The sequence below is a fragment of the Marmota flaviventris genome, chromosome 4 (genome assembly GCF_047511675.1).
Source record: "Marmota flaviventris isolate mMarFla1 chromosome 4, mMarFla1.hap1, whole genome shotgun sequence".
Taxonomy (NCBI): Eukaryota; Metazoa; Chordata; class Mammalia; order Rodentia; family Sciuridae; genus Marmota; species Marmota flaviventris.
Genome location: NC_092501.1, coordinates 51259028 through 51281578, shown reverse-complemented (window position 1 = coordinate 51281578; position 22551 = coordinate 51259028). Strand labels below are relative to the sequence as shown.

At 35.4% G+C, this 22551-nt stretch overlaps 1 protein-coding gene across 2 annotated transcripts in view; it reads right to left on the bottom strand.

Moving 5' to 3' along the window:
- Nucleotides 1-22551, bottom strand: part of Micu1 (mitochondrial calcium uptake 1) — a 191871-nt gene that overhangs the window by 143029 nt on the left and 26291 nt on the right. For both annotated transcript variants that reach the window (XM_027931277.3, XM_027931276.3), the window contains exons 2-3: nucleotides 15998-16159; nucleotides 4610-4784 (exon numbers count right to left, since the gene is read on the bottom strand). In XM_027931277.3, coding sequence (XP_027787078.1) covers nucleotides 4610-4784; nucleotides 15998-16158 — 336 coding nt within the window. In that variant the 5' untranslated portion in view covers nucleotide 16159. The remainder of the gene's footprint in view (nucleotides 1-4609; nucleotides 4785-15997; nucleotides 16160-22551) is intronic.

Sequence of the window (22551 nt, the reverse complement as noted above, 5' to 3'; positions counted from 1 at the left end):
GAGGCTGACTTTGAATTGCAATTTTCCTGCCTCAGCCTCCCAAGCCACTGGGATTATAGGTGCATGCCACTGTGCTGGCAAATTTTTACTTTTCACTACAGGATTAAGCAAACTACCAAACTACTGTATGATCTTTTACATATAGCATTATTTACAAAGGGTTAGAGTTGGTAATGCACATAAGCAAATGTTTGACAACAAAATCATGTATGTTGGGCCTGGGGTTATAGCTCAGTGTAGAGCATTTGCCTAGCCAGTGTTGGATCCTCAGCACCACATAAAAATAAATAACTAAATAAAATTAAGGTATTGTGCCCATCTACAATTTTTTTAAATTAAGTATGTCATACATTAATTAACAGTGCAACATATTAATATTGTATCTCATTCCCTTATCTGGCATATAAGCTCCTATGCTAAGCATAGAACATATAAAATATTATTCTCAACCATATATACTACTTTGATGAAGACATTTATCTTATCTTTAATTTTGAATGTTGAGGTAGCCAAAAATAAATACTATATTATAAATGGGTACAAAATGTATTAAAGCAATAAAACCTAAACCCATCAATTCATTAATGTTAAGAAAAACATTCATGTTTGCAATTTGTCACATTAACATAGCAATTCCTGTACAGATCAGCCCTGACTAGATGTCACTTTGGGGTCATTGGTAGTAACTGTTTAACAATGGTTTCAATATCACTACCAGATGTGCTTTTAGCAATTAAGAAAAGACTGCTAATTTATAACTACATGACAAAAATTCAATGCTAACTTGAATTAAAATCTGAATAGATTTCAGAGAAATATTTATCAAAAGACTAAACATCGGCAAACAATAAGTAGCTTTTCAAACCCTTAGAAGCTTTAAGACAGCCACAGTCATATAAAAAGCATTTTACATTAAACTACAACTGTATGCTGGGTAATACTGACTGCAGAAGAAATATCTTTCTTTAGGCCATCTGGATTTCTCTTCTTCCTCTGAACAACAATAATAACAAAAAGAAAGTTTGAAATGTTTATGGTGTATAAGCTGTAACTAATGCCAAAGAGGGCTTTCTGAACTAAAAAATTAAACCAAATCATATACAAGGTACAAAGATAACATGTAAGTCAGGGATTTTAAAGCTGAACAATATGGTTTCCTTGTTATGAAAATCACTAAGTTATGCTGTTGAAAATTATTAATTTGATCACAATTTATGCTACAAACACATTTTGCTATTATTAATATAAACCAATGGTTATAAGTTTTTTTAATTTATTTTTTAGTTGTAGTTGGACACAATACCTTTATTTTATTCATTTATTTTTATGTGGTGCTGAGGATCGAACCCAGGGTCTTGCACATGTGAGGTGAGCGCTCTACTGCTGAGCCACAACCCCAGCCCTCTGAGTTTTAATTTGAAAAAATAGGTCAAGGAAAGTAACAGATCTAATGCACTCCTATACTAGTAGAATGAAGTATAGTCATAGTGTACAGTGTGTGTTGTGTGTGTGTGTGTTTCTTATCATTATGTCTTGGAGATCAGTTTATATCAAGTTATATGGAGCTGCCTAATTTAAGTAAGCAAGTTAGATGGAAAATTAAAACTATAATAAAGATTTCAGAATATTGGGTTGTGGTTCAGCAGTTGAGCACTAGTATGTGTGAGGCACAGGGTTTGATCCTCAGCACCAAATAAAAATGAAATAAAGACATTGTGTCCACCTAAAACTAAAAAAAAAAAAAAGATTTCAGAATATAACATCTAAGCAAAATAACAAAGGCTTTGAACCAGAAACAGATCATTAAAGATTCTGGGACATTTGATCTAGAGAATAGATAAGGGAATCATGACAGTTCTTTCAAATATTTACCATATTTTCTTGAGTATCATTATATCAAGACACACATCATTAATAAAATTGCCCAACTCAAACATAAAAATTTGAGCATTATGTTTCTTACATGAACTGCACCAAAGAGTAAGTAACCAGATACTAATTGTAACCAAACAATGGATGAGACATTCTTTTTAGAAAAATATTCCATTAATATATGAAAAATATTTGAAAACATTAGAATATCACCATTTTGCAACCACAATGAATTAACAGATCTGGTTTTAAATATCAATAGCTGCTAATATCATAAAGAGAAAAGTAACTACACATTAGTTGTCTCATGATAAAAAAAAAAAAGAAAAGAAAAGAAAGAAAGAAAGAAATCACCTCTGGTATTGCCACATGGATCAAATCTAAGTCTGACTGAGCTGCAAAATCCAGTTGTCAATACTCAGGTACAACAAAGAGTAGAGCAACTTGCTGAATTGAATTAATAAGCATCAGTGAAATCTAGACTCCAGGGAATTTTATAGGTTAAATGGCCTGGATTCTGTCACTTGTAGATTTTCATTAAACTCAGAGGTACTTTACCACTGAGCTACATCTCCAACACTTGTTATTTTTTATTTTAAGACTTGTCTCACTAAGCTGCTTAGGGCATTGCTTAATTGCTGAGGCTGGCCTCAAACTTGCAATCCACCTGCCTCAGCCTCCTGATTTACTGGGTTTACAGGTGTGCACCAACATGCCCAGTTCACTTGTAGTTTAAAAGAATTAAAAGACACGAAAAAGACATACCATCAAAATAAAACAGGCAAGATTACATTATATGTCCAGGAATGAACATTTGAGTGATAAGACTGTAGGAATAAAAAGTCTGTTTTTTAACTGCTCAAGATGCCCAAAGGAAAGAAGGCCAAAGGGAAGAAGCAAGGGTAGTCATGAAGAAGCAGAAGGCCAAAAAGGTGATAGATAAATCTCTTGAGAAAGGGCTTAATAATTTTCGCACAGGTCAGGATATCCCAAATGGACCTCATTTGCTTTGTCAAAAGGTCCCACTCCATCTGATTACAGTGGCAAAGGGCTCTCCTCCATATATAGCTGAAAGTTGCTCCTGCAATTAACCAGTTCCCCCAGGCCTTGCACTGCCAAACAGGTACACAGCAGCTTCTGGAGGCCCATAAATACAGATCAGAGATAAAATAAGAGAAGGAGCAGAAAATATTGGCCTGGGCCAACTCAGTGAGACCCTGTCTCTAAAAAAAAAATACAAAATAGGGCTGGGGATAGGGCTCAGTGATTGAGCGCCCCTAGGTTGGTCCCTGGTACTCCTCCCCCTGCCCCCCCACCCCGCAACCAAAAAAAGTAAAAGTTGGGTCATTTTAAAACACGAAAGCCAAATGTTCGCTGTGAGTGTGGATGCTGACTCATAATAGGTGGGGTGGGGGGTGGGAGGTCAAGGTACAGCAGATTGGACAGGGCAGAGTGGGGAGAGGGGAGGATGGGAATGGGAAAGACAGCAGAATGAATTGAACATAACTTCCCATGTTCATACATGAATACACGACCAGTGAAACTCCACATCATGTACAACCATAAGAATGGGAAGTTGGGGCTGGGGATGTGGCTCAAGCGGTAGCGCGCTCTCCTGGCATGCATGCGGCCCAGGTTCAATCCTCAGCACCACATACAAACAAAGATGTTGTGTCTGCCGAAAACTGAAAAATAAATATTAAAAAAAAATTCTCTCTTCTTCTCTCTCTCTCCTCTCTCTAAAAAAAAATGGGAAGTTTATACTCCATGTATATATGATATTCAAAACACATTCTACTGTCATGTATAACTAAAATAAATAAATAAAAGTTTAAAAAATTTCAGTCATTTTAACTCTGTAAAATGTAAATAAAGCATGGCTATAAATGAAACTGTTAGCACAAGGTAAAGGTCAGCTTTCTTTTGAATTTACTCAGGGCAAAAGAATAAATAAATTTATCTTTATAGAAAAACTAATAAAGTTAAAAAGTATTACAAATAATATATATGATAACATAAAGCCCTGGGAAGACTCAGAAACCAAGAATCACTTGTGATACATAACTTCTGTTCAAATTAAGCTCAATCAGAAACGGATTTGGGGGCTAGAGGTATAGCTAAGTGATGAAGTGCTTGCCTAGCACTAGTAAGCCCCTGTATTTTTAATCACCAGTACCTGTCACCCCTGCAAAAAAAACTGGTGGGAACTGAAAAGACATATTAAACAACTGTTCATCATGAGTGTATGCTGAACTCAAATGCCTAATATCATAGGTATTATTATAATGAAATTGAAACTTTTTTTGTGTGTAGAAAAGCTACATAATAGCAGGTTGTGTTAATTACACAAAATCTTGACAGTAATCTGAAGTTTATGCTATCCTCAAAGTTACTCAGTTTTCTGGAAGTTATTTTTCCAAGAAAATTTATTCTCCCTTTACAACTTGACCTCATAAATCAGAAGTACTACAAAGAATATATGAGAAGACGAGCACTTAAAAGATCCATAAAGCAAGAATCAGTTTAGGTAGTTGAACTGAAAGAACTAAGGAAGAATATACTGGTCATTACACCGTTTAATTTCACATTCATAAGTACCTTTGGTTTAGAACATGATGGAAAATAGCAAAGAGGCAAACAGCTTAGAAGTGAATATGAACCATTTAAAATACATAATAAAACTGCATTGGTCTACTTTAGGATATAATTCCAATTAACATAAAATTTTGTTCCATACTTTTCTGTCTCTGAATCCTGATCGTTTCTTCTTTTTTTCTTCTGGATAAGGCTCAAGACAATTATCAGCAGCCTTTTTTTCATGGTTATAAACTTCCCCTTCATCTTTATTCTTCCCTTTATCATCAGTGTCATTCTTTAAGTTGTTTACAAATGGTGGAGATTCTGCATGGGCCCTGAATGTGCAAAAGAAAAATCTAGATTAATCATGAAGGTCCATTTATTAGCCAAACAAGCAGTCACAGATACAGTTCAGCAGGAGCAACAGCAATGAAATTTGTCAAAAATTCTACATGAAGAAGTTCCTCAAGAAACTAACAGTAGATCTACCATTTGACCCTGCAATTCTATTTCCAGTTACATATCAAAACAACCAAAATCAGGATCTCAAGTGATAACTGTACACTCAGGTTCATAGCAGCACTATTTATAGTACTTAAAACATGGAAGCAACCCAATTGTCAATTCGTGGATAAATGGATAAACAAAATGTGTGTGTATGTGTGTGTGTGTGAGTGTGTGTATTTGTGTACAATGGAATATTATTCAGCGTTTAAAAAGGAAATTCTGTCACATGCAACAAGAATGAATTGAAGATGTTAAGTGAAATAAGCCAGAAACAAAAAGACAAATAATGTACAATGCTACTTACATGAGTTACTTAGAGTAGTTAAATTCATAGAAATGGAAAAGAGAATGGTGATTACTAGGGGCTGAGGAAGAACAGGAAAGTTATTTAAAAAAACCTGTTTCACAATGAATATACTTCCAATCAAAGTATATACTTAAGAATGGTTCTATGATGGTAAATTTTATGTTATTGTTTCTCTTACTACAGTTACACAAGTACTTAAAGAAGAAATGGAAACCTACAAGAATAAAAACAATCTCTAACACACACACACACACACACACACACACACAATTCTACATGAAGACAACTGATCTGCTAGATTTTTGAGATCCATTCAATTATCAACAGCAAGCAAAAACTGAATGTCAGTAGAAGATACATTGGCAATTAAATCGCCAACATAGCCTAAAAAATTTTTCCAAACAACTTTAGTCAAGGTATGGCTTCATTCCTTCAAACTCAAACAGCTCTTTGTGGGAAGCTACACTAAATGACCACACCATCCAGTCTTGATGCCTCTGGCTCTGACCAACCACTCCATTCATTGTGGCTTGGTTGGAGACGCACTCAGACAGAAAGGAGGTCTTCTTTGTGGGTGTACCCCTAGGGTTGAGTTACACCTGTTCTCTTGTAGTCCTGCCCTTTCATGGACAGAACTTTCTTTCTAAGAACAGAGTCCTCCCAGTAAAGGCTGACTTCTGAATGTGTTTGTTCCTTCCTCTCTCCCCTCCCGTCCACTCCACTCCTCTTCCTTTTCTCCTCCCTTCCTCCCCCTCCCCCTCCCTCCCTCCTCCCTTCTCTATATCTCGAGCCCCCCTTTCTCTCATCAGCCTCTAGTGACTTTCTCTTGCTCTCCCTTTTGGGGAGCCAGAGGCATACAGCCAGGAAAGCCATCCTGAAGCTGTGTAAAGGTAAATTGTTTAAGAAGAGAAGATCGTCTTTTTATACACCATTGCATTTATTGGTTCTGCAATACTCAATTATTTTATTTTTTCTGGCTTTTTAATTAATTTTTTATTCATATATGACAGCAGAATGCATTACAATTCTTTTTTTAAATTAATTTTTTAAATTTATATATGACAGCAGAGTGCATTGCAATTCTTATTACACATATAGAGTACAATTTTTCATATCTCTGGTTGTATACAAAGTATATTCACACTAATTCGTGTCTTCATAGATGTACTTTGAATAATAATGTCATCACATTCCAACATCATTTATAACCCCATGCCCCCATCCTTCCCCTCCAACCCCTCTGCCCTATCTAGAGTTTGTCTATTCCTCCCATGCTCTCACTCCCTATCCCACTATGACTCAGCCTCCTTGTATCAAGGAAAACATTCAGCATTTGGTTTTTGGGGATTGGCTAACTTCATTTAGCATTATCTCTCCCAATTCCATCCATTTACCTGAAAATGCCATGATTTTATTCTCTTTTATTGCTGAGTAATATTCCATTGTGCATACAGGCCTCATATTTTTTAATCCATTCATCTATTGAAGGGCATCTAGGTTGGGTCCACTGTTTAGCTATTGTGAATTATGCTGCTATAAACATTGATGTGGCTGTGTCCCTGTAGTATGCTGTTTTTATGTTTTAGTATGGGAATGGTGGTTCCATTTCCAATTTTCCAAGAAATCTCCATAACTGATTTCCATATTGGCTGCACCAATTTGTAGTACCACCAGCAATGTATGAGTGTACCTTTTCCCCCACATCCTCACCAACACTTATTGTTGTTTATATTCTTAATAGCTGCCATTCTGACTAGAGTGAGATGAAATCTTAGAGTGGTGTTGATTTGCATTTCTCTAATTGCTAGTGATGATGAACATTTTTTCACGTATTTGTTGATTGACTGTATGTCATTTTCTTAGAAGTGTCTGTTTAGGTCCTTGGCCCATTTATTGATTGGGTCATCTGTTTTGGAGGGTGTTTAACTTTTTGAGTTCTTTATATACCCTAGAGGTTAGTGCTCCATCTGATGTGTGAGTGGTAAAGATTTGCTCCCAAGATGTAGGCTCTCGGGGCTGAGGCTGTAGCTCACTGGTAAAGCGCCAGCCTCGCGTATGTGAGGCACTGAGTTCAATCCTCAGCACCACATAAAAATAAATAAAGGTACTTTGTGTTCATCTACAACTAAATAAATATTTTTTCAAAAAAAGATGTAGGGGGCTGGGGATGTGGCTCAAGTTGTAGTGTGTTCACCTGGCATGCGCGCGGCGCTGGGTTTGATCCTCAGCACCACATAAAAATAAAATAAAGATATTGTGTCCACCAAAAACTAAAAAATAAATATTAAAAAATTCTCTATTTTTTTTTAAAAAAAAGATGTAGGCTCTCTATTCATCTCATAGATTGTTTCTTTTGCCAAGAAGAGACTTTTTATTTTGAGTTCATCCCATTTATTGATTCTTGATTTTAATTCTGGTGCCAAAGAAGTCTTATTAAGGAAGTTGGGGCCTAATCCCACATGATGGAGATTAGGGCTTACTTTTTCTTCTATTAGATGCAGGGTCTCTGGTTGTATTCCTAAGTCATTGATCCATTTTGAGTTGAGTTTTGTGCATGGTGAGAGATAGGGGTTTAATTTCATTTTGTTTCATATGGATAGAGATACTACCCTGCATTATCTCTAAAAAGAGAGCTGAATTGATATAGAGGTCAAATATCAAGAACTGCTTTTACTCAAAATCAGCCTGAAGTGTTATCATTAATTTTGATTATAGCATGGTGTATATTATCTTTGGGCACTTTTAGATTCAATCAAGGCCTTTCCTATATATTTTAAAGGATATTTTCAGAAAAGCTAGCTATTTGGAAGTGAGCAGAACTGATCTAAAAAATTAGTATACTAAAATCAGTCAACTTACGATTGTGATTATACAAGCTAGATTCCAATTTACAAGGTATTTAAAGTGAAATAATCTTCAGAAAGAAGGTGTCATTTATTTCAATTAGTTTCCTGCAAACATTGTGAAACATGATTACACTTGACTATATTGTAGAATATGATTTATTTGTGAATCTTTAGTTTTTCTTTTTCACATAAAGCAGTAAAAAGTTCCCACTATATATTAAAAAAAAAAAACAACTTCTTATAGTATGCAAGCATCAAATTTTTTAAGCAAAGTCACACCAAAGTAGAAATATAAAAGCATTAGCTGTCATAGTCACAGCATTGGTACTGTACTGCACTACAGAAGTAAGCTACATGGAAAAGATTTGGGGAAACATATTAGTACAACCACTACAGAAATCAGTGCGGAGGTTCCTCAAAAACCATCATATGACCCAGCTTTACCACTCCTCCATATGTATTCTAAAGAATTAAAGTCAAGGGGCTGGGGTTGTGGCTCAGCAGTAGAGCACTCGCCTAGCACATACAAGATGCTGGGTTTGATCCTCAGCACCACATAAAAATAAATAAAAATAAAGGTATTGTGTCCATCTACAACTAAAAAATTTTTTTTTAAAAAAGAATTAAAGTCAACATACTATAGCAATACACATATACCTATGTTTATAAGCAGCACAATTTACAATAACCAAATTATGGAACCAGTCTAGATGTCCATCAGTAAAAAATAGAAATTGTACTATATATGATAGAGTTTTATTCCGTCATAAAGAATGAAATTCCATCATTTGCAGGAAAATGGATAGAACTTATGAGCATTATGTTAAGTGAAATAAACCAAACTTAGAAAATCATATGTTTCCCCTCATATATGAAAGCTAGACAGAAAGGGGCGGTAGAGCTGGGGGTGGTGGCACCTCATAAAAATACAAAGGAGTTGAAAAGAAGAAGGGGACCAGGGGGAAGCAGGAAGGGAAAAGAGGAGGAGATACTGGAGAATGAAACTGACAAATTATATTGTTATATTTGTGCATGTATGAATATATAGCAATGAATTCTACTATTACAAATAATTACAATAATTACAATCAGGTTGGGGTTGTGTGGCAGAGTGCTTGTGTAGCACATGTGAGGCACTGGGCTGGATCCTCAGCATCACATAAAAATAAATAAATAAAATAATTGTTAAAAAAAAAGAATGCTTCAAAAAATAATTACAATCTACCAATAAAAAATAAGCTATAAATAAATTCAAAAATGAAGGGAGGGAAGAAGTGAAGGAGGAAGGAAGGAAGGAGGGAAGGAATGAAGACACTTGGACTAACACAAACAAAGAGTACCAGAAATGTACAATGTGTGGGTAAATGTAAGAAAGTTTTTTCTCTTTTTAGAATTTCTTTAAGATACAGGTGATTCTTTAAAGCAAAAGTAATAACAACAACAATGTATTATAAAGTATATAAAATATTTAGTTATAACATGTATAACAATAATACAAGGAACACAGAAGGGAAATTAAAATTATATTATTGAGCTTATATATATATATATATATATATATAGGAATTTATATAACTTTTAAAATTTGTTATTTTTAGATATATATGACAGTAGAGTATATTTTGACATATTATACATACATGCAGTATAACTCATTGAAATTAGGATCTCATTCTTGCAGTTGTACATGATATGTAATTACACTGGTAGTGTATTCATATATGAACATAGGAAAGTTATATCAGATTCATTCTACTGTCTTTTCCATTCCCATATCCCCTCCATTCCCTTCATTACCCTTTCTGTAATCCAATAAACTTGTATTCTTCCCTCCCCTATCTATTGTATGTTAGCATCCGCACATCAGAAAGAACACTTGGCCTTTGGTTTTTTGGGACTGGCTTATTTGACTTAGCATGATAGTCTCCAGTTCCATCCATTTACCAGCAAATGCCATAATTTCATTCTTCGTTATGGTTGAATAATATTCCAATGTGTATATATCATATTGTCTTTATCCATTCATCTGTTGGTTCCATAACTTAGCCATTGTGAACTGAGCTGCTATAAACATTGATATGGTTGCATTACTATAGTATGCTGATTTTAAGTCCTTTGGGTAGGAAATTATATAACATTTAAGGTAGGATATGACTAGTTCAAGATGTATGCTAAATTCTACAGCAGGAACTGGCAAACTACGACCCACAGGTCAAATCCAGTCCCTTATTTGTTTTTGTAAGGCCCCTGGTTTCTACACTCTTAAATAACTAGAATAAAAAGAAAAATAATAGTTTGTGATAAAAAAGATTATATGGGCTGGAGTTGTGGCTCAGCAGTAGAGCGCTCAGCTAGCAAGTGCAAGGCCCTGGGTTCAATCCTCAGCACCATATAAAAATAAATAAATAAATAAAATAAAGGTATTGTGTCCAACTACAACTAAAAAATAAATTAAAAAAAAAAAGATTATATGGAATTCAAATTTCAGTGCCCATAAAAGTTTTACTTGAACATGGCTACATTCATTCATTCCTTATTTATTTTTCAGCACCAAAAATCAAACCCAAGGCCTTGCACATGTTAGGCAAGTGCCCTACCACTAAATTACATCCCCAGCAACATTCTCCCTTTTTTAAAAACTTTATTTTGGAGACAGGGTCTAGCTAAATTGCCCAGGCTGGCCATGAATGTACCATCCTATTGCCTTAGCTTTCTAAAGAGCTGTGACTACAGGCATGCACCATCAACACATTATGCTCATTCATTTCCGTGTTGTCTATGGCTGCTTTTGCTCTATATAGCAGTAGCAACAGAGACTTTATAAACTGTGCCATCTAAAACACTCACTATCTGGATCCTATGGAAAGTGTTTGCCAATCTTGCTTTAGAATAATCACATGGAAGGGGTCGGAGGGAGGGAGGGAGAGAGAGAGAAGGAAAAAGCAAAAGAATGATCAGAGCACACTATATACATGTATGGAAATAATAAACTGGGTGCAGTGGTCATCCCAGCTAGTCAGGAGACTGAGGGAAGAAGACTATGAATTTAAAATCAGCCTGGGCAACAGAGTGAGATCCTGTCTCAAAATAAATAAATAAATAAAACAAATAAAAGGGTTTTTTTTTTATTTCCCCCTCCAAAACAATAAAATGAGAGAAGACAGAAATAAAGAAGAGAGAAGCAAAGAGGTAATAAACTCAGTATCCTAAATAATTAAGTAAAAGAAGTAAAGAGTAGTGTCAACAAATAGAAAACAAATGTCAGGATGGAAGATTTAAATGAAACCCATTTCAGCAATTATATGAAGTGAAAATGGTCTAAACACCTCAAATAAAAGACAGAGGTTATCAGACTTACACAAAAAGTAAAGCCCATTATAAGCTGTTTTTGAGAAAGTAAGTTTAAATACAAAGACAGAAATAAGATATGCCATACAAACCCAAATTAAAAGAAATCTGGAGTGGTTGGATTAATATGAGACAAAGTAGATTTCAGAACAAAGAATATTACCAGAAACAAAATGAAATGTTTCTAATGTTAATTGGGTCAATTCTTCAAGGAAATATAACAACCTTAAATAGGAATATACATAATAAAAGAGCTTCAAAAGAAATGTAGCAAAAACTTACAAAAACTATATTTGAAGGTTTATAAGTTCTCTCATCCACAAAATTAGAGAAAGCATATGGAGTAAGACTCTTTAGAGTCAGAAGGGAAGCACAATCTGCTCAAATATTTATAGCATAACCGTATAATTTAAGCCACTCCCTATAAGGCCATGGGAATTACAATCTCCACTGCCATTTATAGTGGTAGACTTTTCACTTCCAGAGAACCTTGGGAAGGACTGCAGTAAAATTCAAAAGTCATACTGCATTACAAGAAAAATTAAGACGAAATGCTAAAGTCCAGGAACTAAAAGACAAGGGTGAATGGATCATCTTTCAGAAAGATGCATTTGAATTTTTCTTGATTCAAAGAAAGAAAACAAAGCAAACTGAAAAGGTTATTTTTTAAAAAGAACTTTAAACTTCATTTCTTATTGAGAAAAAAAATTCCTGCTCATAGTTTCTATATGGTATAACAGAGGCATAAGACTAACAATCTTACAGTAGTAAAACCCTAGTGCTAGGTATATTTATGATCTTGAAACATTTATAAAGTTAGAATCTGTAACAAAGACATGTATTAGAAAAGTTCTAATATTATCGATACGTTGTCAATATACAGATTTTTTGCTTTTGGATATTTAAACTCAAAAATTATAAATATCATACCAACAAAATGTAGGTTTGTTTCCTTTATGTAATATTTCAAACTACCCTCTTTTAAAAAAAATTTTTAGCTGCTGATGGACCTTTTTATTTTATTTGCTTATTTATATGTGGTACTGGGGAATCAAACACAGTGCCTCACATATATGAGGCAAGTGCTCTACCACTGAGCTACAACTCCAGCCCCCCTTCTTATTTATTTATTTTTTTTATAGAACAGCAGTGGGAATAACTAACGTGGGGGAGAAGCTACTGAAAGATCATAATACCAATTAAAAATAATGATGTGTCTAAAACAATAAACTATAGGAAACACAAGAGAAAATCTTTACATTTGGGGACAGGCAAAGATTTTCTAGACAGGAAACATATAAAAAAAATGATAAACTGAACTTGGTCAAAATTAAAAGCTTCTGCTCTTTGTTTTTTTTTTTTTTTTTTTTTTGGTGTCCCCAACTGTTTCTTTTTTTTTTTTTTTTTTTAATTTTTTATTGTTGGCTGTTCAAAACATTACATAGTTCTTGATATATCATATTTCACAATTTGATTCAAGTGGGTTATGAGCTCCCATTTTTACCCCATATACAGATTGCAGAATCACATCAGTTACACATCCATTGATTTACATATTGCCATACTAGTGTCTGTTGTATTCTGCTGCCTTTCCTATCCTCTACTATCACCCCTCCCCTCCCCTCCCCTCCCCCTTCTCTCTCTGCCCCCTCTACTGACATTCGTTTGTCCCCCTTGTATTATTTTTCCCCTTCCCCTCACTTCCTCTTGTATGTACTTTTGTATAACTCTGAGGGTCTCCTTCCGTTTCCATGCTTTTTCCCTACTCTCTCCCTTCCCCTCCCACCTCTCATCCCTGTTTAATGTTAATCTTCTTCTCATGCTCTTCGACCCTACTCTGTTCTTAGTTACTCTCCTTATATCAAAGAAGACATTTGGCATTTGTTTTTTAGGGATTGGCTAGCTTCACTTAGCATAATCTGCTCTAATGCCATCCATTTCCCTGTAAATTCTATGATTTTGTCATTTTTTAATGCAGAGTAATACTCCATTGTGTATAAATGCCACATTTTTTTTATCCATTCATCCATTGAAGGGCATCTAGGTTGGTTCCACAGTCTAGCTATTGTGAATTGTGCTGCTATGAACATCGATGTAGCAGTGTCCCTGTAGCATGCTCTTTTTAGGTCTTTAGGGAATAGACCGAGAAGGGGAATAGCTGGGTCAAATGGTGGCTCCATTCCCAGCTTTCCAAGAAATCTCCATACTGCTTTCCAAATTGGCTGCACCAATTTGCAGTCCCACCAGCAATGTACAAGTGTACCCTTTTCCCCACATCCTCGCCAGCACTTGTTGTTGTTTGACTTCATAATGGCTGCCAATCTAACTGGAGTGAGATGGTATCTTAGGGTGGTTTTGATTTGCATTTCTCTGACTGCTAGAGATGGTGAGCTTCTGCTCTTTGAAAGGCATCATGAAGGAAATGAAAATGCAAGCCATTCACTATGAGAACACATTTATAATAAATATCTGCCAAAGGTTATATCCAAACTACATAAAGATCTTACAGCTCAATAAGAAGGAAAACCATTCAATTTTTTAGTGGGCAATTCAAACACATACTTTATAAAAGAGGGCATCAGAAATGACCAGCAATTCCAAGAAAAGATGCTCAGCATCATTATCTATTGGGAAAATGTAAATCAAACCATGGTGAATTTCTACAACATTCTCTCTCTAGTATGGCTAAAAGACTGATAACACCAAAGACCAGTGAACAAATTAGTCTCATGAATTGCTGGTAGGAGTGTATAGATGTACCAAACCAGTGGAAAACTGACAGTTTTGAATGAAGTTCAACATATATTTGCCAAAATCTAGCAACTTCACTCATAAGTATCTAATTAAAAGAAATGAAGACTTATAAATGAGCTTCAATATAGTTTATTAATGAGAGCAAAAAATGCTGTAAACAACCCAAATGGCCTTCAACTGGTAAATGGATAACAAGTGGCAGCATATTCAAGCAAAGAAATACCATCCAATTATAATTAAGATCCAAATTTCTGATACATAGTATAAATTTCAAAAACATTAGGCTAAGTAAAAGAAGTTAGATCCAAAAGATACATTTTTTAATGATTTTACCTATATTAAGTTCTAGAAATACAGAACTGATCTATAAAAATCAGATAAGCAGTTGCCTAGAAGGTGCATAGTGTTGAGACTAGGAAGAGGCATGAGAGGACATTATGAGTAAATAGAAATGTTTTCTTTGTGTATGAGTGTAAGTGTGTGTTGCTGGGGATGAAACCGAGGGCCCTGTGCATGCTAAGCAAGCACTCTACCCACTGAGATATATCTCCAGTCCCTGGAAATATTCTATGTCTTGATTTGGGGGTAGTTGCACAATTATATACATTTGTCAAAACTTACTGAACTGAGCCAGGTGTGGTGACACATGCCTATAATCCTAGTGGCTTTGGAGGCTGAGGTAAGATTGTGAGTTCAAAGCCAACCTTAGCAATTTAGTGAGGCCCAAAGCAACTTAGTGAGATCCTGTCTTTTTTTTTTTTTAAAGAGAGAGAGAGAGAGAGAGAGAGAATTTTTTTAATATTTTTTTTTTTTTTTTAGCTTTTCGGCGGACACAACATCTTTGTTTGTATGTGGTGCTGAGGATCGAACCCGGGCCGCACGCATGCCAGACGAGCGCGCTACCACTTGAGCCACATCCTCAGCCCCGAGATCCTGTCTTTAAATAAAAAAAATTAAAACAAAAATTATTGAACTGGCTGGGCAAGATGGTACACACCTGTCATCCCAGTTCTTAAGAGGCTAAAGCAGAAGGATCTTAAGTTCAAGGGTTGCCTGGGCAACTTAGCACGACTCTCCCAAAATAAAAATATAAAAAGGACAGGGGATGTAGCTCAATGGTAAGAGTGCTTAGCATGTATGAGATCCTGGGTTTAATCCTCAGTACAATATACAAACATTTTTTAACTGTCTATCTAAAATTAGTATATTTTATTGTACATATTTTCATTTAACATAATTAATAAAAAATAATAAAAATGTAATCTTTTTGAGAAAGCTAATCATGATAGCAACTTTAAGACAGGGTGAAGTGGGTAAAAGATAAAAAACAAGAGTTGGTAGAATCAGAAAAACAGTACCTATATATTTTAAGAAAGAGAAGACTATACTAACTATATTTTCTCTTCCCTCCAGGGAAGTTTCAATAACAAGAAAGGAAATTTATCAGGTGACACAAATACTGAGATTCATCAGTTAATTTCATATGGCTACTAGATTCTGAGTCTCCCAAAGCACTCATTTTCTAAAGCAACTACTGACATCCCTATACCATTATGAAAAATGTTCAGCAGGGGAGACAAGCAGACCTGAAAGCACTATGTTTTCTATTTATTGCCATGGCTGAATTCTTTAAAATATATTATTTCATAGACTAATACTATCAATGTCAAATGATTTGGGCAATAACTTTTGATACAAAGTTAATTCAGAAATCAACTCCATTCTAACAGAGACATTTGAAAAAATATAAGTTCACTTAAGAACAAGATGGTCAGATAACACTCACCTTTTCCACAAGAGACCAGTACTTGCAGTTACTGCGGATGCTCCCAGGAAAGCCACCATCATTAGTCTTCGCCTTGTCTGGGTGGGCTGTGATGCTCCATGGTACCATCTGGAGGCCACAGCCAGTTCAGCCAAGGCAGAAAGTGAGTTAAGACGAAACATCCTGTAAACAAAAAGTAGAAATGTCGCCCTTAATAGACAATAACGATAGTATTAGCACACCAAAAAAACAGTGGTTGAGTACTCATTATGGCAGACACTATTCTAAACACTTTGCATATATTATCTGATTTAATCTTTAGACCAATCTTACAGGAAAAGTACTACTACTTATAAACCCCAAATATCAAAGTATAATTAGAAGATAGAAATCACACAATAATTTGAACAGGGAAAAGTTTAATACAAAACACTTTTAATTACAAAAGGAGATTAACTACCCAGGAGTAGAGAAAGGAAGTAACCCCTACTTCTAGAGCTGACACAGGACAACAGAAAAGACCAACTCTGTGCAAAAATGCAAAAGTGCCACTCCTACTAGAGGTGAGATCATCATCTTGTGTAGAGGACACAACCATGGATGTTTGAGAAATCTACTAAGAAAATATGCCAGCAGAATTCACCAGAAAGTTACTCTCTGTGATACTGGCACAAGACAACTACTGGGAGAACTCATGTCAGCAGAATGTGTTGGGAAGGTACCTTTCTGGATGCTGGGGAAAGCCACACATGGGAAGATGCCACAGTGTATAACTATTGGGAAACCGCACATGGGTGTGTTACCACTAAAACTCCCACTGAATGTTCCACTAATCCTTGCTTGACACAAGAGCAAGCAGCACACAAAGGAAACCACCCCTTCTCCATTGTCCCCCTTCTGACAAAACTAAACAATAATTGGCAAACAGGACAATGGAAGACAAATTTAGAGCTGAAAAGCAATAGATCAATAACTGGCACCTTCATTTTACAGACTTGCTCAAAAGTATGCAGCTAGGAAGTGATGAATCCACAATTTGAATCCCCAAGTGGACTGGCTCCAGCGTTCCAGGTTTTTTTTTTTTTTTAATATTTATTCTCTAATTGTAGGTGGACACATGTCTCTATTTTACATTTATGTGGTTCTGAGGATCGAACCCAGTGCCTCACGCATGCCAGGCTGGCATTCCACCACTGAGCCACAACCCCAGCCCGTGTCCCAGTTTTTAATGATTTTTCCTATTATGATGCTGATATTGCTTTTGTTAAAAACAATTTTTTAAAAAAATATTTATTTTTTAGTTGTAGGTGTACACACAATATCTTTATTTCATTTTTATGTTTTGCTGAGAATCGAACCCAGTATTGCCTCCCGAATGCAAGGAAGCACCCTACAACTGAGCCACAACCCTAGTCCCAAAAGTAATTTAATCTTTCTCACTTTCAGGCCTATGGAAGCCCTCCTCCACCAGATTCTTTCATTTCATATTTAAAATTTCAGTAAAGAAAAAAATGCTGGGCTGGTGATGTGGCTCAAGCGGTAGCGCGCTCGCCTGGCATGCGTGCGGCCAGGGTTTGATTCTCAGCACCACATACAAACAAAGATGTTGTGTCCGCCGAAAACTAAAAAAATAAATATTAAAGTTCTCTCTCTCTCCTCTCTCTCTCTCTCTTTTAAAAAAAAAAAAAGAGAGAGAAAGAAAAAATCCTTTAGTATTTTAATAGGGTTTTGGGTTTTTTTTAGTTATAGATGAACATAATACCTTTATTTATTTACGTGGTGCTGAGGATCAAACCCAGTGCCTCACGCATGTAAGGCAAGTGCTCTATCATTTTGTTTTATATTAGAGACATCTGGGACATTTTCCCAAAAATGGTAACAAAAGTAAAGGAAGGGAGGGAAATGGGAATAGGAAAAATAGAATGAATTGGACATAACTTTCTTATGTTCATATATGAATACATGACCAGTGAAACTCCACATCATGTACAACTACAAGAATGGAATCCTACTTAGAATAAGTTGTATGTATATGTCAAAATACACCCTACTGTCATGTATGCCTAAAAAAGAACAAATTTAATTTTTTTTTTAAGTGAAGGAAGCTTCTGCTCCTTCCAAAGACAAAGATAAAGACAAATCAAGGGTTTTAAAGGCCAAGAAGGCAGTTAAAACTTGTCCACGTTCCCCCCACACACAGGTTAGCTGCCTTTTGGTAGCCCAAGATACCATATCTTCCAGAGGTAGCCCAGAAGTCCTCCCAAGAGCGCCTCTAGGAGAAACAATCCAGCTTCATTACTATGCTATCCCTAATTTCTCCCTGACAACTGAATCTGCCAAGAAGACGACAGAAAATAACACACTTGTGCTCACTGTGGATGTCAAGTCCAACAAGCACCAGAAGTTTTATGTCACTGATGTAGCCAAGGTCAATACTCTGATGGCATAAAAAGGCATAGGTTTGGCTTGCTCCAGATTATGTTGCTTTGGATGTTGCCAACAAAAATGGGATCATCTAAAATTAATTCAGTAGACTAATTAAAAAATGTACATTTTTTCATCATTTAAAAAAATCTACATTAGTTCATATTATTTAATAAACATTTACTCTCCCATCCCCCCATCTCATAGACAAAGACTTTTTTCCTACTGGGAAAGTGCTGGGACTGCAGAAGGGAGCCACCACTTCCAGCAAGGTTTTCTTCATTTGCAGTGCTAGGGACTGAACCCAGGACCTCAGGTTAGATGAACATAATACCTTAGGCAAGTGCTTTACCACCCAATCCCTAGAACAGCATAATATGTGATCAAGTGATAGAAACATCAGGAGTATTCCCCCAAAAGCCTTAGGATCATTGTGGGCACTCCACCCAGAGAATTAGTGGAAAATTATTTCCGCCCCCCCTTAGACAATGACCTGTGGCCACAGGTCATTCTTATATTCCACCAGGTAGACTAATGGGAAAAGGGACATTTTTTTTTTCTGTTTCCACAATCTTTTTGTAGGAATAATTTATTTAAATTATACAAAGTATCTATGACCTCCCATCCTTTTCATTTTTCTCAAAGCATAGTGCATTGCTTCCTAATTTAAATCACCTTGCACTTGGTGTCTATCTTCCTAAGGCAATCTATTTGTTCAAATATAAGTTTGCCTTTCACACTTGTCTTTGAATGTCCTTTAAACTATTTTTTTTTTCTCTTTGTAACACACAGTCAAGCACAGGGCTTATTATATTATAGGTGTTTAAAATATCTGTTTTAAGCTTAAAAATACAACACCAAGGAGGCTGTTCCTTATATTTTCTTCCTATCAGAAAACTTCTGATGTATTTATTTTTCTGGGGGTTTTTTGTTTGTTTGTTTGTTTGTTTTTGCACTAGGGATTTAACCCAGCACACATAATCACTGAATCATGTCCCTATCCCTTTTCATTTTTAATTTTGAGACAGGGTCTTGCTAAGTTGCCTAGGGTCTCACTAAGTTGCTGAGGCTGGCTTTGAAATTGCAATCCTCCTGCCTCAGCCTCCCCAGTTGCTGGTATTACAGGTGTGCGCCTGGCTCATTTTTAAATTAACATTTCCCAAATCCACACATGCATTCACATAAATAGCACTGCTTTGGCTACAGCAAAAATGAGCACAACTAAAACATACATATCTGAAGGAAACATTATTCATCAATGATAACAGAAAGAAAAAGGCATTTGGAAGTTTTCAATGTGAAAACATAACCAATTCTAAAGCTGGATTAAGTGAAGTGGTATGTAAGGCTGGGAGTTTTCAAGAGCTTATCAGATGTGGACATATGACCAAACAGGTAAGCCACAATCACTAGAGAAGATTCTTTGAAGGCCAAACCGAAAATTTTTATCACATATTTGAAAGAAGACACTCTGGCTCTTAAACAGGATTACAACGCAGCAAAAACACCATTTAAAGAATATCAATGTAGGGATTAGAGGTATAGCTCAGTGGTAGAGCCCCTGCCTAGTATGTGTGAGGTACCCAGCACTGAAAAAGAAAATGAAATAACCAATCCACCAGCAGTGTAGTAAATAAATTGCAAAGAATCAAAGGCAGAAAGCTATGAAGTAGTAAATACAGTCAAAAGGCAACTAATAACCTAGATATTAAATGATGTGTATATTAGATAAGGATACCAAAGAAATAAAAAAAAATAGAATTGAACAAAAAATTTCCAAAGAGAAAACAATCAAATATATTGTTTAACATAAACTAATATCTAACTGCATAGCAGCTATGAAAATAAAAAGAATTAAAAAGATATTAAAATTGTAATGGCAACACTAAAGAGTATGGTAGCAAGTGAAATGGATTAGGAATCCAGTTACCTAACATCTAGTTTTAATTATAGTACTAAACAGCTGTGCGCCAATTGTTCAAATCAAAGAATTGCCTACATGAGTTTAGATTCCTTTTATCGCTTTAATGCTCTCATGAAAAACACTGTGGGGTTGTTTTGTTTTGTTTTTGCTGGTGAAAAACACAATACCAAAACATTCTGTTTCACAGGGAGAGGGATTTAATATTATACATTCAAAATTTATTAGTTTTGAAAATCCATTTCTGTGTTATGGCTCTATGGGGTTTCAGACTTCACAAATCCTGTTTTACTAACATTCCACTTAAATTTTGATACTACAATTCAAATGCTGATGTCTATACTTCATTTCACTGCTTGGTTTTAATCTCATTCACCAAAGTATACATCAAAAGATATATCTAATCATCTTCTCTAGTGGAATTTTCATAGGTGTCAAGTAAATAAAACTTTACTGAGTACAGGCTCTATTATAATTTAATCTCTAGCTCTGTGGGGGGAAAAACAGAGCTAGTTAATGTATTAAGTTTTGATGAGAAACAGATTTAAGGATATCAGCTTTCCAACTGAGTCTGGAAAACTGAACAGGCCAATTGGCAGTCATTATAAAATAATGAAGATTAACATGCACATTTAATGATGAGGTTAAATTAATTCAAAAGCACTGCATTTTTCTTTCCTAACACCTTGCCACCCAAATGCTAAAAAAGGCATGCCTCTTCGGAAATACTTTGATGTGAACTGAAGAAAAGATGAAGAGGTATTTCTAACCAAGAAATGTCAAGAGAAACAACTGATAGGTAATTTTGTTATCAAAGAAAAGCATTGTCTAACCAACAAGAAACTGCTGGAACAAAACTGTTAGAAACCTATAACCATATATCATTGTTATGTTTCATTATCTATTACATTAAGACTTTTAAGTTTAATGCATTCATTGTTTCTGGTACATTTCAAACGTGCACAGAACTGGAAATCATCTAATTCAGTCTTATTTTATAAGTGAAGAAATTAATATCTGAGTAAGGTTACGGTTTACTCATAGCTAGTTAGTACAAAAACTTATAATAGAGCTTAGAATATCGCCAGCCCCCCCTTTTTTAGTTTTTATTTATTTATTTTTGGGGGGTACCAGGGATTGAACTCAGGAGCACGTAACCACTGAGCCGCATCCCCATCCCTATTTTGTATTTTATTGAGAGACAGGGTCTCAATGGGTTGCTTAGTGCCTCACTGGTGCTGAGGCTGGCTTTGAACTCATGATCCTCCTTCCTTAGCCTCCTGAGCCCCTGGGATTCCGGTGTATGCCACCATGCCCAGCTATGTTTTTATTTTGAGACAAGGTCTAAATTGCTGAGACTGGCCTCAATCTTGTGATCCTCCTGTCTCCGCCTTCTGAGTAACTGAGATTATAGGCGTTCACCACTGTGCCCAGCTTAGAAAAAACTTTCAATAACTATCCTCAGCAGAATAAATAACCACATTCTAAAAGATCAAATGCCCAACTATAGAAAGTTAAACAATGATAAAATAATGTAATAGAATCTAAATACTAAAAAGTGATAAATATAAAACATCTCTTCACAAGCCAACAGGAGGCCCAGCTAAACAAAAAAAGTTGGGAAAAAAGCATGTATGGCTCTGAAAAGATACTTAATCTTACTCATGATAGGAGAATGCAAATAACAACTATACTGAGGTGCTATTTTTTTAATGTATTAAGTTGGCAGTGTATGAACATTCCTTTTCCTGTATAAGAATAGTCTTTTCCATTTATATTATGGGTAAAATTTTATATCTAAATTAATGTGTATATTCTCTACAACAAGTGAGTTGATGATCACTATTTTTCAAAAGTTGACCACTTTTGTTCTGTGAGCTATTAGACTATTAAGCAACATGTATTATATTTTGTCCTACTCTATTACTCTTCTTGAGGCCTCATCTTTTCTCCACTGCAAAAAAAAAAGGGGGGGGGGCATTCTTGTCATCTAGATTTGGTTTAGATATAAAATAATATTTTAAAGTATGATGTAATACCCACTATTCCATCCCAATACTATCTTTTAGTAGAATGTTATTTTTATTAACCAACCCCACAATACCTACCAAAAGGTTTAAAACGTTTTCAACTTGAACCATTTCAATTCTTTTCCAAATTAATCTAATTAAACAATACCGATGCTGAAAGGAAAATTTTTTTCCATCCAAAGTTTTGTTTTCTACAGGTT